Source organism: Drosophila willistoni, chromosome 3R, assembly GCF_018902025.1.
Source record: "Drosophila willistoni isolate 14030-0811.24 chromosome 3R, UCI_dwil_1.1, whole genome shotgun sequence".
Lineage (NCBI taxonomy): Eukaryota > Metazoa > Arthropoda > Insecta > Diptera > Drosophilidae > Drosophila > Drosophila willistoni.
Genome location: NC_061086.1, coordinates 25,755,512 through 25,778,836, shown reverse-complemented (window position 1 = coordinate 25,778,836; position 23,325 = coordinate 25,755,512). Strand labels below are relative to the sequence as shown.

The 23,325-nt window shown below is 39.9% G+C and overlaps 2 protein-coding genes across 4 annotated transcripts in view; one reads left to right on the top strand and one right to left on the bottom strand.

The window, feature by feature from the left end:
- Positions 1-733: 733 nt before the first annotated feature.
- On the top strand, positions 734-13,904 carry LOC6646921. The gene is made up of 7 exons (XM_023178696.2): positions 734-796; positions 1,811-2,084; positions 2,151-2,466; positions 2,870-5,722; positions 11,968-12,247; positions 12,344-12,464; positions 12,988-13,904. Exons 1-7 carry the CDS (start codon positions 734-736, stop codon positions 13,359-13,361), a joined length of 4,281 nt encoding a protein of 1,426 aa, XP_023034464.1. The 3' UTR covers positions 13,362-13,904.
- A 5,495-nt stretch (positions 13,905-19,399) lies between these two features.
- The window catches only part of LOC6646923 (nephrin), a 43,762-nt gene continuing 39,836 nt past the window's right edge, over positions 19,400-23,325 (bottom strand). Inside the window, exons 17-19 of one of the 3 annotated variants that reach the window (XM_047013682.1) lie at positions 22,915-22,939; positions 20,059-20,075; positions 19,400-19,534 (exon numbers count right to left, since the gene is read on the bottom strand). In XM_047013682.1, the coding sequence (XP_046869638.1) occupies positions 19,470-19,534; positions 20,059-20,075; positions 22,915-22,939 (107 nt within the window). In that variant the 3' untranslated portion in view covers positions 19,400-19,469. Of the gene's footprint in view, positions 19,547-20,058; positions 20,076-22,914; positions 22,940-23,325 lie in introns of all 3 variants that reach the window. The other 2 variants (XM_023178511.2, XM_002069835.4) reach the window with 2 other exon arrangements.

Here is a 23,325-nt window from a genome sequence, read left to right as displayed (position 1 = left end):
TGGCTTACTTTCCATAGTTATCGGTTGCTTGTTTGACTTATAGTTAAATGTGCAATAAATTGAACAGCAACAACAAGAGTACACACACACACACAACTATTGCCGCCTGCCCTTTGTCGCCTGGCATTTTATGGCAGTCACGCGATACTTTGGCCCCTGATTCTCTCCCTCTCTCTCTCTTTCTCTTGTAGATAAATATAGAAAAGTGTTTGCAAAAATTGAATGTTGGTTAGAGGAAAAGCAACACAGTCAATCATTCTGTCTAACTGACAAGATAAAAACCTACGAACTAAAAGTTAAGTGAGGGAATTAGAGGGAGCGAATAATATACGGGCGGGAGGAAGCAGGAAATTAGCGCAAACTAAGCCACGACCGACCACATCAAAAACTTTGTTGCGATGCCTAACCAAAACATGGCTCTGGCAAAGGGAATGGAAGGGAAGAGAAGGCAATCCATTTCTATAGAAAACTATATTAGTAGTGAGATGGTCGACGATTTGCCAACGTTTTCACTTTCTCATTTGCGTGCTGCCAACGCTGTCGCTGTCGTTGCTTTTGCTGCTGCTGTCGGCGTCGCTGTCGTCGCATTGCGATTTGCAAGCAAAGTTTTAGCATACTTTTTGGCGTCGGCGACAGTATTTTCTGTGCACTTGACATGTTTTGACACGCCAAAAAAACCAAAGGCAGGCATGTGGCTCGTTCCGTAGACGATTCATTCGCTAGTTAAATGAAAATGTTCGCCAGCCCCTTGGAGTTTGATGTCGTTTTGCGCGCCAAAAATGTTAACGCTAATCTGGTGAGATCTACAAAAAGAAAAATTCAACTCAAGTTGGCCCATGTTGCCAACAGAAATTACAACACAAAATTCACCACGTTGCCATGGACAACAAGCCACACTTGCACTTTCCAGGCGACGCCACAATCAAACATTTTATGTTTGTTTGTTTACATTTTGTTTCTTTTGTTGCTGTTGCTGTTGCTTTAGTTACTGGTCAACAACAACAGTGAGCGGCAAAAAACACAAGAGTCAGAAAAAAGCAGAAATTATCAATTAATTTGTATCGCTCTCTTTTTTTAACATTGTAAATTATTGTTACTGTAATAATTTTCACATGATTAACGCGTAAATATGTTTAATAATTAATTGGAAAGCTGTCACATTTGGCATTTAACACATCACGGGGAAAAGAGCCAACGGCTTCCCTCCTATAAACAACACACATTTTGGCATAAATAATTGGAATGGCCTTAACAAACAAAAAATAACTTTTATATATATTATAGGCATTTTAAATTATTAAAAAAAAATACAAAAAGAATTTGGCCATACAACTAGTGAATACCCTTTATAAAGTGAAGATATAGTGAAAATAAATGGAAAACCTTTAAAGAATTGATTCAAATGAAACTGAAATGGAAAACTTTGAAAACATAAAATGCAAACTCTTAATCGAATTCTTTCATTGACTAACCATTTCTTCATAAAACTAATCTTTGACTTTAAAGACTTAATGTAAATCAAGAAAATACTTCAATATTTATAGGATATACTTTTATTTTTGTCAATTTAAATGAAATTGAACTGTTCGGGGCCATTGAGGCGGGGGTGACGAGCAGCCATCACTTCCAGTTGATGCAATATGTAAATGACATTTTAATTAGTTTATTAATCGGCAAGCAGCAGTCGGTATAGTTCAGTTCAGTTTGGTTCAGTTTCATTTTAATTAATTTTAATGCCGGAAGACGCTAACCAGCCTGACAATCAACCAACTTATTTTGTAATCATTCCCTATGTCTCCATCATTTGCAGCCTCAATTGCTACGGCAAAGAGATCGCAGTAATCGGAACGCCTTGCATTATTGTGCCGCTCAGGACGTGGAACAGACGAGGGACCTCGTGGCGGCCGCCAGTATTGCCATCGCAGCTCCAGAGCTACTGGAGTCTGCCGATGAAGATGGCTTCACACCGCTTCACTTGGCTGTTATTCAGGGCAATTTGGCCATGGTCAATTTGCTGCTAGCGAACAAAGCCGATGTGAATGCGGTGGACAATGAGGGGCATTCGGTTGTCCATTGGGCCACAGGTGAGTTGAAGAAATTTGCTTTTCCTCTTCCCAAAATAATAATTATTTTCTTTCTCTCTTATGTAGTGTGCGGTGAAGTGGAGTCGCTGCGTGCTGTATTGGCGGCCGGAGCAAATGTGGCCAAACCGGATGTAAATGGTGGCACTCCTCTGCATTATGCTGCTCAGATGTGCGGTGCCAGCTATGATAGCAGCAAACAGGGCAGCAACTCCAGCAAATTGGCATTGGAGATTCTGGGCATTCTGCTGGCCCATCCACAGAGTAGCGTGGATGTACAGGACAAAGATGGCAGACAGCCTTTGCTGTGGGCAGCATCGGCAGGATCAGCCAAAGCGGTGATAGCCCTGGTTAAAGCTGGAGCCCGAGTGGAGAGCGCTGACAAGTGGGTTGATATCGTTGAAAACCCTTGCAGAGTATTATTTAATTGACCTCCTCTCTGTTTCCTTAAGTTTTTGATTTATTTAAACAAAACTTTGCCACAATACCAATTGAAGCTATACTTATGAGAAGAATAGTTGTTTGAACTACAAAAGCTTAACTTTATTGACCCTATCTTATTATTTATTTTGTCCCACTCAATTAGCAATTCAATTGGCTTTAATTTGGTCAGCAAATCTTATGCCTCAAAATCTAGTCAATGTATGTAGATTCGAGGGTCGCTTTTTAGTATAAAGTTATTGGATTGAAACAGGGAAAAGAGAATTGGTTAATAGTTAATAACTGCAAGGATTTTTTTATTTATTTGACATTCTCTTAACTTCTATTAACATATTTTGCCTTTACAGAGATGGCCTAACTGCTCTACATTGTGCCGGTTCACGTGGTCACACCGAATGCATTGATACTTTAATTAGCCTGTGCGGTGCTCCAACTGATCTCATCGACTCAAATGGTTGCACTGCTCTGCATTATGCAGTCACTCTGGGTCATGCGGATGCCACAGCGCGCCTGCTGGATCTAGAAGCTGATCCAAATCGTCAGGATCGGAAGGGACGCACACCGGCCCACTGTGGTTGCTCCAAGGGACAGTTTGAAACGCTTAAACTACTTAAAGAACGTGGAGCGAATCTTTGGTTAAGAAATGCAAAAGGTGACTTGCCACTACATGAAGCAGCCGCCTCGGGCAGAAGGGAATTGCTGGAATGGCTACTAGCACAACGTTCCAAACAGGTGAACACCACCAGCAACGATGGACGAAGTTTGCTTCACATTGCAGCGGCAAATGATTACACAGATATGTGTAAGCTGCTTCTCGACTATGGCGGCGATGTGAATGCCTTGTACAGAAACTCTAGAGGAGTGGTCCTCACACCTTTGGATTGCGCTCTACAGCGCGGACATCGTTCGACGGCAAAGTTCCTGCAAGCTCACGATGGACAACCATCGAGTAAGTTGCGGCTAGCGGCGAGAAGAGGCAATCCCTTTCACGAGAAGAATGCCAACGATCTAGTACGTCCTCTCAAGTATGTAGAGAAGGAGGAAGTGCATGATTTGCGCAGCTCTAAGAAATATGTTGTCTACTTAAAACGTTCCGATTCCGATAATGCCGAAGAGAATGGCGCGGGCGGTGAAGGGGAATGCAGTTGCTCGGAACAAACGTATCGCAGAGAGCAGCGTATGGAGCATATTTGTAGGCGGCACAAGCGTCGACAAATGCGCAGAAGGACCAGCAGTTGCGGCGAGTCCAAGCATAAGAAATGTAGTGAAATTTGCCGATCCAAAAGCAACATAGAGATTAGACGACGCAAGTCCAGGGAACGATATGCCAGCACCAGTGAATACGATGATGAAGACGATGATCGTGATGGAGATGAGGAGGGGGAAGATTCCTGTGAGAATTGTTGCTATCACAAGAGGGAGAAGCAACGTGTGATAACCCGCAGGCGTGCCACTTGCACTAAGAAAATAAAAGAGCTTCGCAATGGAGACCAAAATGATGATGAGGATGATGAAAAAGAGACGCATGGCCGAAATGGAGAACATAATGTGCCCATTTTAAGAGAAAGCAGTGCCAATAATAGCAAGATATTGGCCGCCAAGGAGGCAACATTCATCAAATCACCTCCACAGAGTGCCAAGCAGAGCGATAAACCCGCCGAGCCGGAAACCCTACAAGTAGAGGAATTACATGCCGTAGAGCTAACCGATGAAGAGCATGACACGGCAGCTAAATCTGTGGTAACCCAAGTGGATGTCCATCACGATGCCGAACAGATGCCAGATCAATCCAAGTCTTCAGAAGAAGTACCGACGCCTTCCAAAGAGCCGGAACCTGCACCGAAACCGGAACCGGAGAAAGAGGCCAAAGTTGAGTTAAGTGAAGAGGAAACCCAATTGGTGTCCAAGGAAGTTGAACAAGTGATCAAAATAGCAGCCACCGCTTTGAGTAGCGAGTCCAAAAGTTCAATGGAAGAGACTTCATCGGTAAAGGAGAAGCCAATGGAGCAGAGTAAAGCTAGTGCCACTGCCATGAAGGAATTAGAGAACGAAGCGTCCAACGCCAAGCCAACAGTAACAGCAACAGCAACAACACCAACACCAACCCAACCAACCCCACCGCCAGAAATTCATTCAGATCCACTTCCAATTGCAGCTGAGCCAGCAGCTGCCAAGCCACAGACGGCAGCCACAGAGAAACCACAGGCAGTTGCTCCCAATGCTAAAGAGAGAGAAACACCAGTAGCAGTAGCAGCAGCTGAAGCTGTCAAGAAACGAGAGCAGCAGCCAGCTTCGGTTTCGACTGGGCCCAAACAACCGCAGCCTGAGCCCAAAAAGCCACCAACCGCAGAGCCTCCACGGCCTCCACCGTCCTCCCAAACACATCAGCAACAGCAGCCGCCGGCGCCACAGCCCCAGCCACAGCGAGAGCAAGAATCAAGACGTTCTTTTACTCTACTGCCATCCGATTCGGCTGATGATGAACTAGTTCCAACTCAACCCAATTCTAAACCAGCCGATGAACCCGAAACCGAACGCAAATCAAGCTTCCAAATACTCAAGAGCGACGACTCGATGGTCGAACTGGAAGACACACTACGCTCTAGTAACCAAGTATTTCAAGTGGTCCAGAATGGCAACTCAGGTGCTGCGTCGGTTAAACTCCCCAGTGCCGCGGAACTGGAGAAAATGGATTACGATTTTGAAGAGTTTGATCCGGATAACGATGTGGATGATGATATCGATGATCCAGATGGCATTGACCCGGAGCACGATAGTGCTTTGCGTCGCTTCCTCAGTAGTGGCAATCGTCATGGTGTAGGTGTCGATATGACCACCAGTGATGCAGCTGCTGCAGCCGATGCCCTGGCAATGGGCAATGGACGCAAGCGTCGCCTTAAGAAACGTGTTCGTAGTGGGGCCAAGACGCGACAGAATTGGAAAAATGCCCAGGATGCACGGGATGGACAGGCTTTGGCCACCAGCAAGGATCAGGATTCTGGCTTTGAGCCCAGTCCCAGGGCAGAGCGTACTAAGATTCCCACACCACGCACAGCCCACACGGCTGTGCCAAGGCGACCCATTTATGCCACTCTAGACGGCAGATCCTGCAGCAGTCGTCACGAGAATCGAAAGCCTGGCGATAAGGGTGCCTGCGACATGACCAGTGTCACGCGCTCCATTCAACGCAACATTCGTAGGTGAGTATGAGAGAGAGAGAAAGACGCATTCGAGCTGAGATTCATTCGCTCTTCATTCATTTAAATTAATCTCCAGGCAGTTAGTGGCAATGGCGCGTCGTTCTTTGCCTTTTTTGGCTTGGAGATTTATTTACTTGATGCTTGATTTTAATCAACTTGACTGTCCCGACAGTGGCCAGGCTACAGGCTGCGAGCTGAGGCTCAGTCTCAGCCATGGGCATCAACATTATATCACGATTTCGCGTACTTCAGCCTCAAAAGCGGTCGCCATCGCCATCTCCATCTTTTTAATGTAATCAAAGTGGGTCCAGCCGCCTTAAAGTTAATTTAGTCGGAGGATTTAATAGCCTCGGCTACATTTCTCATTTTTCTCATTTTTTCTCCTCTCATGCCCACCACTCCCCCTTGCCGTTCTAAATTCCATTGGAGGCGCCATTGTTGTCCTGGTCAGCAAATAAATTGCCCAGGCTTCCGGTTGCTATTAACAAACAACGGGCAAAAAAAAAGGAGAAGAAAAGAGGAGAATTCGCGCTTTAAAGTTATTATATTGCGGTTAAAGGTAATAAACAGGGCATTAATGTTCATTTGCCATGTACTCAAGCATGAACTATGACCTCGTCCGGTTAAAGTTGCCGCCCTTAACATGTAACAGGTGGAACTTTTACTCTGTGACCAATTAAAAGCAGTTGTCCTTTTTTCCTCAGTTTAATCGGAAAAATAATTACCTACAATATTTATTAATTTTTTATTTTCTTCAATTAAATATCTTTCCTACAATCTATTTTTCAACCAAGTAATGTCACCTAAGTTCAACTTAATTGATCATTGTTAGTCGGAAACTCAGACTTTCTTATAAATATAATAGTTGAATGGTTTTTTCTTTTCAACCAAATTCCCTTTAAATTGGTTTAATGTTCACTCAAATGAAACTTAAAAACTTTTTAGAGGAAATAATTCTAAAATTATCTACTTTAATATTAAGCAAATATTATATTCGTGACTGCGTTTTGGCTCTCTGCTCTCATGGTTCAGAAGTAAACTTTTTCCTATGATTACACTGATTTATTTGAAATGCCGAACAAATCTCCGAGCTCTGCTCCAAGCCAGGGCCATTCGCTGTCATTAGCTGAAATGCTCATTTCCGGTAAAGAGTTGCGCATTTTAATTAAGTGCCAGAGGCCCACCGGACATGCCCGACCCTTACATCCATTCGCCCCTCTCCTGCCACCCCCCAGGAGACTATACGGATGAGTCGGTCCCCTGAAGTGTTGTACCTGTCCGCCCACCTGCGGTGTGATATTTTGTTTATGCAAAAACTTGAACAAAATATGAAAATTAGCCGCAAGCCCACAGCAGCAGCAGCAGCTAGCAGTAGCGTAACCAACTTGCTAGCTTCGTTTACAACTCGCTAATGCTAATTGTAAATGGAATTAGTGCAGATTAGCGAGAGAGTTTTTAAGAGGCGACAAGGCAAAGGCAAAGGCAAAAGCAGCAGCAGAAGCAGAAGCAGACATTGAATGGCAGGGTAGTGGCAAAGCCAAGATGAGGCAATTACCATTTCGTGTTCACTGTTCGTTTGTGTTCTTGTTACGGAAATCCTTTTCGTCAACCCGGCTCAAGTCAATGGCGACACGTGTGGATGAATGGATGGATGTATGTATGTATAGATGGATCATGCCACACATTTTCCGCATAATTCAATTATACCTACCATTTATATCTGAGCTTCTTCTCTTTTTTTTTTTGTATTCTTCTGTCTGGCAATCAATTTCGTAAGCCGTCGGCAGGCAAACTTAAAAGTCAATTGTATTTCTGGCATTTGCATAAGCCAATGCTGGAGAAAACTTAATTAAATCAGCGTAAGCTGACTTTTATTAATTTTTCTAATCTGCCACAGCCTTCATGATGAATAAATTGACAAGCCAGAGAGATATATTGAGCAAAAAGCATGCCAAAATACACACAAAAACGTAGACAAAGAGAACAACAAGAAGCCAAAAACAAAACAAATTTCATTAGCAAGTAACAGAATCTCCTTTCGAATACTCTTAACTGTGAAATTAAAAAATGTTTGACAATCTTTTGGACAATTTAAAATTAGTCTAATTAAATCAAAAACAAATTGGGAAAATTCTAAAAGGATGCTGCTTATGGTTATTATTTCGAACTTTGGAATTCCTATTCTTAGTTCTCATTTTATAAAGAACATTGCCTAAATACACTAAAATATAGAGGTGACTACAGAAATTTCAAATATCTTCAAGATCGATTCATGGTGATTCTACACCTTTTAGTCCAGAGACAAAAAAACATCAAGTGATGTTGATCAATACGTTATCAGACACAGATTATGGCTACTCTGATATACTCTTTAAAACAAGGGGGGCAAAAAAATGCGGCAGAAAAACGCATTTCATAAATAATTTTTTTCCACTTGACTAATGAAAATGTTTAACTATGCGGCCTACTCTGGCTATTTGCATAAGGCAAGCAAAAGAGAGCAAAACGAAACGAAACCAGTAGTCAAAACCAACCAGAAGAAATATGAAACTTTTTTGCAAGGGATCTCTCAGCAATATCCATGCCATTGCAAATATAAAAAGCAAAAAAAATTAAAAAAAAAAGAAACCAAAAAGTCAAACAAGAGCAACAATTTTTTAACAAGTTGTCGGTGTGAGTCAATTAATTCTTGAAAAATACACACGCACAACATATCCCCGAGAAAGATAAAGAGAAATGCAGATAGAGAGAGGGGGGAGTGAGGGAAAGTGATGTATAGAGTGGGAAGAGAATGGGCAGATGCGAGAGAGAGAGAGAGAGACCGTAAAAGTCAAATAAAATTTACTTGAGGCTCAGCGATGAAGTAAAAAAAAAAAAATAAAAAAGTAAAAAAGGGAAGCCATAGTACCCCCTGTAGGATACGGTTTTAACCAGAAGCCAGAGGGGCAACTGTATGATGGGGGGGAGGAAGTTGCGTTGTGGCATGAGCAAACACCATGAAAAGTGTGTAAATAGAGAATTTTATTTTATTTTTCACCATGGTTTTATAAATCCATATATATATACATATTTTGTATTTTTATTTTATATAGGTTTCACATACACACATTGGCAACTTTATTTTGCTTTTCGTTTTGGCTCCAAAGAGATTAAAATTTTATCTGACGCATAAATTAAACAAATAACTTCTCTTTGCGTGTATATACATCTCTGTCTCTCTGTGTGTGTGTTTGTGTGTGTTTGTGGTGTGTGTGTCCCAGTAGCACAGGTGAGATTTGGGATTTATAATGTACGCTCACGTAATTGACATTGTTAAATATTTGAATTTCGTTCACTTTTTTCTTTTTTTTGTTGTTGTCCTTTAAATAAGGTTTCCGTTATGTTATCCTAGCGGATAATTTACAAGCTGAGCGTGAGTCAATTAGGAATATTATTTCAATCTGGCAACTGGCAACACAAAAATGTGTTTTAATTATGCAAAAACTGATTGCCAGTATTGTATCGAAAAGTATTTAATGAACCACATTGAGGCTAAAATCAATTGACAGCAATTTCTAACTAAAATAACATCAGATTTTACATATTGACCACAGTTTTTGCATAGATTTTTCAAAGTGATAGCTAAAAATTGTTTATTGTTCATTAATGTTTATAGTTTCAATAAAAGAAACCAAAGGTTTGTTTCTAACTAGTTAAACCTTCTACACTTAAACCTCAAAGAAGAATTTTCTTTCTTGCAACAATTTCCATTCCTAACATGTCAATTATGTTTTCTTATATTGTTTCAAGTAATTTAAATTAAAATATTTTGTTTATTAACAGCCATCTCAAAGGGCTCTCTCTGTTTTTGTTAAAGTCTAAGCCATTAAGCAATTCCATTTAGCAGCTCTGTTTTCAAAATATTGTCATCACTTTGCATGAAGAGTATTTCAGACGAGTTTCATTGGATATTCTAGATCTTTGTTGAATAATTTTCCCGGAAAAACTCGAATATTTTATGGCCTCTCATTTTTTTATTTTCAACTCGTGGCTTGTCCCCATCTCTCCCTTTCTCTCTCTCTCTCCGTCTGTTTTTGTTACTTGTTCCACAAATTGTCTGGCAAGGCAGTTAGTAGGCCTCTCTACTCGGCTTCAAAGTTTCAAGTACGCGTTGAGCAACTTGGATATATAATGAGAAATGAAGCGCAAAACTTTTTTCCCAAAAAAAGAAAACGAAATTCAACCGCAGACTTTGGTCTAGGCTTTTCCTGTGAAACACAAGTGATGTGTGCCATGATGGTGACTTTGTCATTATTTGAGATGCTGACGACGGCCGACAGGACGGAGGTGGCATCGATTTTAAAACAAAAGTCGTCGTCGTCTCACCTGCATATCTTTCGGTATCTATTTCTGTCTCTTTTGCTCTGTGTATTTCACTGCTCGGGGGCATGTTGCAATTGTTGTTGTTGCAACTTGCGCAGCGCTTAATTTCTTTGAATTTTTTGTTGTCACTGCTGGCGTTGTCAGCGCCTTCACAGAGCCCGGCGGGCTGCTTTTGCTGCTGGTTTTCCACTTCATCCAGCACTTTGGCAGTGTGCAGAATGCACTTTTTGCCTGTCACATTTGTGTCACAAACAGGATGCCGTGGGCGGCTGGGCGTGGCTGTCAGTCGGACAGTTGCACTGCTGAAAATGTAGCGCACAAAATCAACGCGCACAGAAGAAAATGAAATGAAACTTGTACTAAGCGAACGTAAAACGGAAACGGAAATCAGCAACAGCAGCGGCAGCGGCAGCAGCAGTAGCATAAAAAATGTGCCAAGGACAGTGCAAAAAACATAAAAAAAAAAGAAAAGCACAACAACAAGAACACGAACAAGTATTTACCCAGGCGCTGTTTGGTGGCACAAGGCAGCATCACAAAGAAGAAAGTCTTACTAAAGAATTGAGGCGCAACCGAGTGAAGCCAAAAGCGAGGCGTAAAATTGAAAAGCGCTTCGGCAAACAAGCAAGATGACGATGACGATGGCGATGACGATGCAGATGAAGATGATGATGGAGAATGGAAATGGGAAGATGACCACAGGATAAGGCAGCAAGCGGCAGGCAGCAATAAGGATAACGTCAAGCGGAAGAGCAATGGCCAGCGAGTGGCGGTTTGCGCACTTTCGGCGCTTCAGTGCACATTGGTCTCAGAGGGCAGAGGCTATAGCAGCCAACACAGCCCAGCCCAGCCCAGCCAGCCCCTGGGCCAATTTACTATACAGCTTTTAGCTCTCAAGCATCCACTCTTACCTTGCCCGGCCCAATGAACTTTTGTTTCAAAGTCAAATTGTTGTGCATAATTTTGTAGAACGCATCCAAGTGGTTAGGCAAGCAGTGTCGATCCGGCCTCTTCCTTCTCCTGTTCTTGCTCCTATTCTTCTGCCTCTGCCTCTGCCTGCGCCTCTGCCACACTGCATAAACAATTTGAAAATGCTGCTCAGCGTTTTTCGTCAAGTGCACTCGACAAATTTGCTCAGTTTTTATTTTTTTCTCCTTTCGCAGTGTGTATTTTCGCTTGTGCCAGAACGACGACAGTTGAGGAAAACTTTCAAGTGCTTAAAGAGTTTTGCCACAGCCTTCGGGGCTTCAGGGTTTACGCCTTCACCACCACCTACCACCTGGTCCAGGTGCAGGTCTCTTGTTTCCGTATCTACTACTACCATCTACTGCTTCCTGCTTCCTGGTTTAGCTTTTACTTTGCTTTGCTTGGTTGTTACGTATTTGCCTAATTTTTAATAAAATTTCTAATAACATTTTATGGTATGGCAGACGCCGTGCCGTTGGCGGCTTTAATTTGAAATGGGCCACGCTTTATTCTTTCCCTATCTCTCGGTCGCAATGTGTGTGTGTGTGTCTCTCTCTCTCAATTATTAATAGAATTTTTTCCGCGTACGCACTTTAGTATTTTTGAAATTTTAATAACATGATGCCTTTTTATTGCGTTCGCGCATTGTCTGGACTTGAACCAAGTTTGCCCTCTTTCTCTCTCGGTATTGTCGGTCTTGGGGTCTCAGCAGGGAGGCAGGACTGTTCTGTTCTGTTGTCCTTTGTTTCCCTTTGAAAATATCAAAATGACAATTTACGTTCATTTGCCCCAAGATGATGATGAGAATGAGGATGCTACTACTACTACTACTACTGGCTGGATGATTACATTCGGTTGAGCTGCTGGGGCAAGCTGCGCTTTTCTCCTCTTGAAATTTATGTTTGTTTCATTTGCAGATATTACATGGAGCGCAAGATCTTTCAGCATTTGCTGGAGCTGAAATCCCTACAGATACGTTCCAGTAAACTGAATGAGTCGGTTCTTGTTAAGCGGGCCGTCGACGACTATCACAAATCATGTGTGCTTCTTGGCGGTGAAACTGGCACCAGACTGCGACGATATAATTTCACTGAATATACATTCAAGAATTTTGAGCTTTTTCTATACGAGACTCTCAAGGGATTACAAAAACCGGGCACTAACAATTTTCAGAACATTAATGAAGTTTATGAAGAGGTAAGAGCGAGAGAGACAGAGAGAATGCTGCCTATCCTCCCCATTCCACATCGTTCTAATCCCTTTCTCTATTTCATCTCTTTTTTTCTATGGCAGGCTGAACGACGTCTAAGTCCGGACTACAATGCCTACGAGAAGGCTTTGCAATGCACTACGAAGACGCATCGCTGTCTGCATGCTGCCCATGCCTATACAGGCATTCCCTGTGCCGCCTACAGTAAGTTCTCTCCTTTTTCTCCGGGTTTCTTTTTCGTTTTGCCATTCAAAGTCTTTGCAAGCGTGAAATATCGCACTAGGCAGACACTGCTGGAAATCGCTTGGCCACGACTTGAAACACTTTCACCATTCGCTCGTGTTTCTTAGAGTCTGGGTCAAGCGGATACGCCAACATTCAAAGCCCGCGGCTGCTGCTAAATCAAAAAAAAAAAAAAGAAGAGAAGGCAAAAATGTATATAAATCCTAATTACGAGCACTTTATTCAGGGCACAAGCGAATTAAAAAATTATATAATTATATATTTTTTATTTTTTATTGCCCCTTTGGGTCAAAAAGGGGAATGAAGCTAACTGGTTGCATTCAATTTGTGTTTCTGCCTTTACAAATTGTAGCCAGGCAACGCGCCACAGCGCTAAGCCAATGTGAATACGTTTTTTAATCCATGATTTTGTCAATTTCGGTGGGCAATTTAAATATTTTTCACATTTATAATCTGACTTTTGTTTGGTCCTGTTTATTTGCAGTTCCCATGATGAATCATCATACCATGCCCAAGTTTGGCTTTGGTGCCTATAAGAAGAGCGATAATGTTAGCAGTTTTTATTTGCCGAAAATATTAACCAGTGGACGAGCCTCAAGTGGTGGTGTTGGTGGCGGTGGTGCTGGTTACATTGGCGGTGGGCGTGGCAATCGATGCAACCACAAGGTTGCACTGGAGCTGTCGCATGGCAAGAATAAACAACTAATTTCACTGCCAGCGGAAAAGTTGGACAGCAATAAACGTTACTATGTGACATTCACAGTTAAGGAGTCCTCTGGGCAGGAGTCACACAAGCAGATCCAACAACAACAACAACAACTATGCGCAAATACCGCTAGCGAGCCAAGCGGCAAGTAACAACACGCGGCATACATATATGTAATCCAATGCGTATGCGCCATTGCCATCAGCATGGCCACATCCACAACCACCACCTCGTCCACCATCTTCCATTTGCCGTCATCCAGTCACCCCAAACCTCATCCTCATGCTCATCGCCGACGCTATTGTTGTTGCTCCAAATGCATTAAAACAATGCAATTGCAACATTTTGTGCTGCTGCTGCTGCTGCTTCAGTTGCCTCTGACCGACAGTCCGACCGCCCGTTGTTCGCGTGCCGTTTTTTTCCTTTTTGTGTTCCTAGTTGGTTCCTGTTTTGATGCTGTTCTATGTAAAATACCACGCAAATGACAATTGACTCTTGGCGAAAGCATATTAGGCTTGCAGCCAGGTATGTAATCGTACTTATTACTTCGAGATGATTATGCGGTATACCGAATGAAACTGCTCTAGACAGTGAGCTCCTATTTTTCGGATGAATATTCTGAAAAAGAAGACATTATTAGATCATTCTTTAGATGCATATAATACAGAGATACAGTAAAGCCAATATTCTTTCAATATTCCAAGTTCCAAACATTTTTCAAATAGAATTGTCAAAAGTCTCTTTCATTTTTAGAGAGTTTAGTAAGCTTACAATTTGTATTTAAAATATGGCTCTATTCTATTATCTAGTTAGTATTTATTTATATATTTGTAAAAGAAAATAACAAAACTGATTCTATTAGGCCCCGTTTTACTCAATGGGTAAACTTTCTATTTTTTACTTCTCGTGCAGATTGTTTTCTTTCGGCAAGCTTAATAGAAATATTAGGAAAGATCGATAGATTTGATTAAGTCGGTTTTCTTCTTTTATTTTTTTTTTATTTTTTCAAGATTCTAACCTTTTAAAATGCCTTGGAAGCTGTTCTGATGCGTGGTATTCATTGGTCGTAACTGCTAGAAACTATAGCATACTTATATGGGTTTCTTTTGGTTTTTTGTTCGTTTCTGTTGTTTCTGTTGCCGTTGGTTTTGGCCCCAATGCACTTTAAGATGGCCAACTGCTGATAATGGATGATGGCGCTGCGCTGTGGCTGTCAGTTGAAGTTGTCACGCCAGCAGCCATGGATGGAGGCAGGCTTAAATTATGTGCTATGCCACAGTCAGCGAAGCTTCCTCTACTCCATTTTATTTTACTCTCTTTTTGTTTGTCTGTCCTCTCTATGCTGTTTGTTTGTTTGTTTGTCTGCGCTGCGCTTTTATTTCAGTTTTTCATTATCATTTTTTTTTTCTGCTGTTCTGTTCGCTGTTTTTGTTGTTCTCATCGTGATGATGATGATGGTGGCGTTGGTGGTGGTTGATGTTGTTGTTGCTGCTTGGTATGCTGCTAATGCCACAGATAAGCGTTGTTATTAACGCTCGGCTTACCAGAACCCGGGCTAGCAACTAGCGACTAGCGACTGGCGACAGGCGTGAGGACATGCTCCTCGCCTCCATCTCCATCTGGTTGCCTTTGTTGGCCTTGCCGGAGCGCAATATAGGGAGAACACCATGGGCCATGAGAAGGGCGTAGGAGTATGAATAAATGTAAAATATGTACCGTGCATTTCTTTGGCATTTCAACATTTTTACTTTATTTGCAATTTTATTTACTTGTTGTTGTCTGCTGCTTGTGCGCTCTCCCATTCAAGCTGTTTGTTTACCTCGCGCTGAGTGCATTGTAAATGGAGAATAATTGCATTGCACACAAAAAGCGTCGTGATTTTCAAAATTGTATAAGGCAAATGCAGGAGCAGGAGCGGACAGCATAAAAGGCAACAACTGGGTTGCATAAGTAAGGGCTAAGGGATAAGGGAGAACGACGGAAATTTGCTTAAAATATTTATGATAAACTTGTCAAGTGCATAAATATCACATTTAAAGAATTTCACATTTTGCCGTTTTCATTCTAGATTTAAGGCAGCTGTTTGCAAACAAATAAACGTTGAAAATGTCTAAAAATTATGTGTTTTTCCTCTTCATTCACAGACGCACACCCACACACACACACATACACTTATACGCAGTGAAATTTCAATGTCTTTTGTATACACATACACCCACACACACACACACAAAATTGTGGCCGACCGCCAAAACAATTGTGCTCGTCATGTCCTTGGCATAGATATGCCGAATCAAGCCAGATTGCTCCCTTAGCTGGCGCCGGTATCATTATTCTAGCATCTACCCGAGATGTAAAAGGAAAATGTGGAAAAATTCTTCTTTTTCTGCTTCAACAAAAGCTTGTCAAAATTTAAGCTTCTACTTCTTTTACTCTCGAACATCATAATTGCTGCAGTCAATCGCTGAGTTGCAAGTTAAAGTCGGAACGGCTCCTCTGACTAAGGCTTTAGCTCGGATGTCATCCTATTTAGTGTAATTTAAGAGCTAAGAGACAACACGCTTGCTAGTGACCCAAGGATTTCATTTCGATTTACGCATTTGGAGACAAATCTTTTGGATTTATATAGATTTATTTTGTTTTGTGTCCGCTTCTTTTCTTTTCTATTCCATTTTGCTCTTCTTTAGGTTTCAGCTTAAAATTGCTGGCAATTGCAGCATCCAGTTGAACCGAAATGAAATTGCCATCAACACGGTGAGGTAAGTGGAACAGCGAAAAGAAAAGGCAGAAAAGAAAACGAAAACATCAACTAGATCTCCCTTGAAGCATTTCAAAAAGAAGCTTTTCTGACTTACCTTGCCCATTCGTTCTAGTCGTCGTCGTCGTCTCTAGCCAGATGAGTTAGTTAATCAATCTTAAAGCGCTGTCTCGTTACTTTTCTTCTTTCTTGCCACAAATTAGGATAAAAAGGAGAAAATACATTCGGAAAAGAACTGAAAACTTTGCCAGTTTTCCTTGCACTGTTTGAAGTTCAGAACGTTTGGCCAGGGTTTTTAGCGCGTGTTTGGCTTTGGGGCAGGCAAATTAATGAACTTCGTGTCCTGGCCATGTTTCGATTACACGCCCCCAAGGGGCAATCAGGTGCAGTAAGTGCAGCAGAAGCCGCACTAGCTTTTCAAAACGGTCTTTACACGGCTGGCCGATGGCGCTTTTAGGATTTGACTTAATCCGGCGAGTTGGCGGTTCAAAGTTTTCAGCATTAATCTTCACTTTGATGTGGCAATCGATAGAGATTCAGAGACAGAAGGAAAGTGAGTATTGGTAAATTGTGTTTTCATTTGAATTCTGGTTTATTAATATAGTATTCATTGTTAATATTATTAACACACTCAGTAGTTTCGACTTAGTTGTAATGCATTTTCTTCACTTAAATACGAAATTCAATTGTTGTCTGTCATTCAATATAAATCTAAATCTGTCTTAAAACAATCAGTTTGGTTTTTGTTCAGAGTGATAGAGACACAGAACGCGAGAATGAGAGACAAAGAGATATAGAGAGCGGGAGAGAGAGAGAGAGAGAAAGAGAAAGTAAATGGGAAATGGAAAATGGGGTTTGACCCCTTAACTCTTTTCTATTTCCTACTCCTGCTTTCTCTCTCTCTCCCTCTCCCTCTCACTCTCTCTCTTTCTGTCTTTCTGTTACCTTATATATCTAAACATATGTTTCATTTTATTAGGTTTTGAATTTATTTTATTACGCATACGCACTGTGGTTGTATATTTTCCTAGTCTGCCATAATCAATTTTGCTCCTTTGTCTTGTTTCTTTGCTTTTGTTTTTGGTTTCCTTTTTGTTCGTATGTATGTATGTAAATAGTATGTATGTATGTAATTATTTGAAATTAGAATTCGAATTACATTTGGAGTATTGTGTAAATTGTATGCCGTATTATAGATATTACGATTATGTATGTATGTATGTACTTTTCTGCTGGATTACTGCTGTCTTGTTACTATTATTTTTGCTATTACTTTAGTTATTTATAACATTTACATTGAATTCAATTTTATTGTTTTCCTCCTCCTTACATTTCTCCAATATTCCTTTTCTTCTTTTAACATTTTGTCGTTTTCATTTTTGGGGAAAATCTCTTTGTATGAGAGAATGTTTTTGTTTTGGGTTTTGTGTTGTTGGTCTTTAGGTAATTTATTGAACATTTATTCATAATGCACTCGAACTTTGAGCACACTTTTACCATTTGTTTGCATAGTTTCATTCATCTTTCTTGTTGTTGTCGGGCCTTTCTTATGGTAATTTAAGCAGACCAAATGGATGAATATATAAACTAAGAATAACAGTATACATACACACTTTCGATATGTTGGAATATAGCTTAGCTTGTGCTTGGCCAAATTATGGCTAATTTGAAAATATGATGTTTTTATTTTTTTTTGTTTTATCCCAGTCAAATGCCAAGAAATGCCTCGTGAAGTCATAAAAGACATGGTCTTTTAAACTCGTCCAAGTTATAGCTTCAAGTAATTGCTCTGTTTTTATGGCATCCAACTAGAATGATGAATTTTCGAAAAGAGAAAATGCCTTGGCAATATTGTTGCACGTTGTTGATACTATCGTCATTATTAGTCTGGCAATTTATTTTGATGAAAAAAATGAAAATAAGTATAAAGCATCCTTCGAGCATGCCAAGGACGTTGGCTTATTCATTCTTCAATTCCTTGTGAAATTCTTCTCTGTTTTTCGGACCAGCTTAATTTTAAAGTTGTCCGAAGACAAGAACTTTAGTTGAAAGACCTTACAGTTTGCCCATTGGATTTTTTTTGTAGTTCTCAAAATTATGCTTAGAGAATCGAACGTATTGGACATTTGTCAATGAAAGCATTGTCAACATCCAACATGATAACATTCATGGAAATGTGCTAAAGTTATTGAATTTTAGCTCTGAAGTATCTGAAATATAACATTTTTAATAGGACCATCGTTTAAGCTTGTCTCCGCTTTATCCAAGTCCCCAGATGGATCAGTCTACGTGGATTTAGGAGTTCCTTGCTTTTTGCTAGTGCCAATGGAAACTTTTCTTCTCATAAATATGAGGATATATCCGAAAGAATTAGTCCTAATGAACTTTCTGAAGTATCAGCTACTGAAATTCTGCCCTTTATATGGTTTAAAATCTGTATAAGCGAAATTAATTCGCAAATTTCCACATAAAGTTTGTCCCTTTTGTGCTCACAAATAGTTCAAGTTCTCGAAAAGTTTTCGCATGCTTAACAATTTATCTATGTTTGTTTGGTTTCTATGTTCTCATGATTACGACATAAATTCTTTGAACGGTTTAGTTTTTTTTCTGGGTTTTTTACATTTTAGTTTTAACAATTAGTCACATGCAGAGATATTTTATACGAATTTTGTTGGTTTCGGTTTGGTTTACTTTTTGTTTTTTGTTTTGGATTTGAAATTACAATACCTACTCCGCTTTGTTTTTGCGTTTGATGCTGCTGCTGCTCTATGAGTTCTAGTTAATTACACTTTTAACACACGATATACTTAAACGTTATAACTTATTTAACTAATTTGCTTTCGCGCCTTATTAATAAGAAATTACAATTAATATTTAACATTTAAATGCAGTTTGATTAATGTTTGCCCGTTCCCTATTTACAATTGATGGTGCGCAATAGTTTTGATTTTCAAATACAAATAATTAATATATTATATTTGTCTGTCTGTTTGTCTGTGTGTATGCCTGGAATAACTATGATTGATTTGTATGTACAATTGTTTTTTGTTTGTGTGTAGAATTTTTTTTTTTTGATTTCAGTTACAATTTTGTAGCGTAAATTTTGTAAATTTGATTTTGCTATTTCGAGGATTTGTATGACAATTATGTAAATGGCTGACAATTACAAAAAGGTTTTTCACGTTTGTCCGATAATGTGTATATGTATATATATATTAGACATAACTATGTAGGAGGATATACTATATATATATATATATACGTAATACGTATTACCACCTAACACTTATTCACTTAATGCGTTAATGCATTTTAAATTTATGCTAAAAAATTTACACCTATATAAAATGAAATGCCCATGAATTATGAGGCCTCACCGCGGATCGGCTATATGTAGATATATATATATATATATATATAAATCTATGTATGTGTTTGTGTGAGTGTGTATGTGTGGGTTTTTCTGTAGTCTATGGTAGATATTTATTATTACTTTTTACAATTACTTCAGCGTTGGATCCAGGGTCGTAAATTCCAATTCGCCGCGCGGCAATATCAGATCCGGGTCTGCAATATACACTTTGGTTGGTTGGCATAAAACAAAATCAACAACAATGGCAAGAACATATGTATATGTATTTGTGGGTGAGTCATAAATTTATGTGTGTGTGTGTGTTTGTGTGTGTGAGTAATGGCGAATGAGCATTACAATTGGAGAAAAGTGGTAAGGTTAGTATAGTATAAACGGAAAAGGAACGAAGGGAAAAAAGTAAAATGTTGATACCGATTAGTTTTTCTTTCATTTTTCTGCGTTTCTATAGCTTTTGCACAATGACGTCATAAGTTCAGAGTTGCAAATAAAAGCCATTCGCAAAATAATTTGTAGCAATAAGCGTGTGACCAAACTGTGCTCAGATAACAACAATCAACAAAATCAAAAGCAAACAAACAAGCAGAAAGCATAAAATGAAATTCCCACTGAAACATGGCAAACAAAAATATCAACATTAATATTCACTTTGGCTAGTGCCCTTCTCTCGTTACTCTCGTAAAGATAAAATAATTCAACAATTTCTTAATTTTTATGGGACATTTCATTGGAATTGCCGTCAGATGTTCATTCGTTCATTCATTTTTATTTGGCCGGGGGGGCGTCCACTTTTGTTGCCTACTTTTGTGAGTGAAACTTAAGCGCCATCTAGCGTTGGTTGTCCGCATTAGTCGTTTTGTTGTTTACGATTTTGCAGTTTGTTATTTTTGTCGTACTACCGCCTCAGAACACCCTACCCCACCCCGCCGTTTATTCATCTGATATTTTATTATTATCGCCTTTTATGTCACATTTGTGTGGCGTCTTTGAGTCATAAAGACGCACAAACTAAGGAAAAAGTGTATATGTGTGTGCGTGTAAGTGTGTGTGTGGCCTTTCACGTTTACTTTCACGCCATGCCTGGCAGCATTAAAAAATGTCAAAAGTCGCAAAAATGTTGCCAGCCTAGGAAGCAGAAAAAAAAAAAACGAATGAAGAGCGCAAAGGGCCACAGTGGGTCATAGGGCAAAAGAAAGGAAGGAAGGAAGTGCGCCAGCAATGAATGAGCGTTGAGCGTTGACATTGAAGAGCCAGGAGATTGTATTGGTGTGTGTGTGTGTGCGTTTGTGAGTGACACAGCATATAGGCCGCATCCACATTGTTGCCAAAGCAAATTGTGTGGCATTTTTGTGTGTGGCCCTACCCACAGACATCAAAGTAAGAGAGATGAAGTAGCGTCCCATAAAGCAGGCAGCTGCCTTCACATTCACACACACACACACACGCACTTTAAATTTGAAATCTTAAAGTAAATTCTACTCATTTCGAGTGTGCCATTTGAGGTTCTATCTCAACTTTGTCTAATTAGACGAGTACCACACACACACACACACACACACAAACGCAGAGTGAAGAAACCCAAGCCCAAGGACAACAGCTAGAGCTATACAAATATTCTTCAGAATCGTCGCGACTCTTGACGCTCTCAGACAAAACAAAACAAAGAAAAAATGAAAACAAATGGCAAGACAAACAGCAAGAGAAAAACAAGAACAAGTAGCAAAAAAGCATTGAGCCAAAATGTATGTAGCATGAGATGAAACAAATGTGTGCACACACAACAGCAACGAACAAAAAAAAGTACAACAACTCACACACACACACAGACACACATACACGGAGAGGAGGATGAGTAAAAAAAGCCCGCGACTCCAAGTCAAACGTTTTTTCCTCGTCTCTGGCTCTCTAGAAGGATCTACTACATGTAGCTAAATGCGCCTAACGAACATCTCGCTAACATCATTTCCCTTTGCATTCAGCTTTCCCCCCAAGGAGAGGTCCTACGTGGCACACACACCTGTGTGATGTACGCGAACCTGGCCTATGCAATTAAAAACTGTTGGCTAATGACAGCTTTGTCCTCCCCACTCACCCGTCTCAAACCTTTAACGTTGTTGGTTGGATGGCTGTGTGAGAATAGTTGTTCACTTTTTTTACATGACTTACAGCTGGGCAAATGACTTGGTCTGAGGCCCTTTATCCATTTGAATAAAGTTTGGGGAAAAAACTTTGTTAAAGGATCGTTTCGACAAAGAATTGCTTATTGGTATTAATCATAAAATTCGACCAATTTCCAACAACAGCTTAAACCCTTGGTTTATTATAAAAAAAAACATAAAAAAACTGAAGTTTGTGAAACGAAGAGCCATAAAATCTTCGGTCTTTTAGAGTGTTAAGAAAGTTCTGTTATAATTAAACTAAAGAAGTTTAATAGATTGAACAAGTATTCTGAGCACAAGCATTGTATTTGGGCTAGCTTAATGATATTCTTCAACTATGAAAGGTCTCTCGTTATTTCTAATTTTTATTAAGTCTAAGACTTGAGATTAACTTTTAACTGAATGAAGGTAAAATTTCTTTTGTTATATGAAAGAACTAGCCCAAAGAAAGAAACAAAGAAGGTAATTTTTAATAGTTAATGTAGAGCATTTTGTTATTCGACTCAGCTGAAGCAATAGTTCCCTTCTGTACAGCTTCTGGACAACTCCTTTGGCGCACTTCAGTCTGACTTTGGCACTTGTTAGTGTCTTGTAAGCAAGTTGACTTGGTTTATGTGCCATAGCGAGCGGGCCCCCCGTCAGTTTGTCTCACATGGGTTCAACGGGGAATTGCAAATATGCACAGTGTTCGCTTGACAGTCAAATGTATTTATGTATGCCAGTGTTCGTGTGTATGTGGGTGTGTGTGTGGGTGTTTGCCCTTCAGCGCACATAAATTAAACGCTGTCAGTTGTAAGAGAGAACTCAAATACAAGCAACGCAAAATAAAGCAGAAATGGAAAAAAAGTTCTAAAATTTAATCGCTGACAATATCAAATTTTGCTAATTTGTGACTTTTAAGCCCAAAGCAGGACACGCATTAAACCTAGACGGGGGATGGGGAATGGAAGACACACACACACACGCACAGTATATATTATTTGAGAGCAATAATATCACGTATACGACACATCTGCCCATTAAATAATATTTGCATTTGCCAACATGTTGGCATGCCACAGGAAATAGACAAAAAGCCCACACTCTAACTCCTACACCCTAAGAGGCGTTTTTTTTTTGGGGTGGAAATGGGCGTGGCGTTGTCCTTTGACTCATGTGATGTGCGTTTGTGCCTTTTTATTATTATTTTTGTGTTTTAATTTAGTGCTTTCGAAATAATTAAAATTTATGCAATTCAAAGTTAAAACAAAGTCTGGCCAAGCATTTCAGCAAAACAGAAAGACACATGGAATGTGGGAAGAACTCTCGAGTTTAGATGGAGTAGGAGTGAGAGTGGATTGCGGGGGCTGGTAAGCATATTTTGCAAAATTCGTACACCTAACAAAAAATATATATAATATATTCACATATTACTTTATGCAGGTCTTGTTGCTGGTTCTTTGCCTCAAAAATTTATGCAGAATGTCCGGAGAAAAACTTGGTAGAGAGACAGACCGACCGACAGCAGTCTGTAGGTAAATAATATGCTAATTTTTTAGTCACCCAAAAGTTGTTGTTGTTTTTTTTTGGACTTGGATGAATGGAATTTCTATCTTTGTTCCATTTTGCTGAACTCAATATTTGTGCTTGTGATCTTTTGTGTGTGTGTATGTGTATGTACGTCTGTTTTATTTTCAATTGAAACCAAAACTCACAACTTTCAATTAGCCTGGGTCCTCTTACTAAGTTAACTGTACAGGCAAATTCCTTCATTAAAAGTGAAATAAGACCAAAGAGTGGTTCAAAGGAGATAAAAAAGCAAAGCAAATTATATGCAATACTTCATGCAC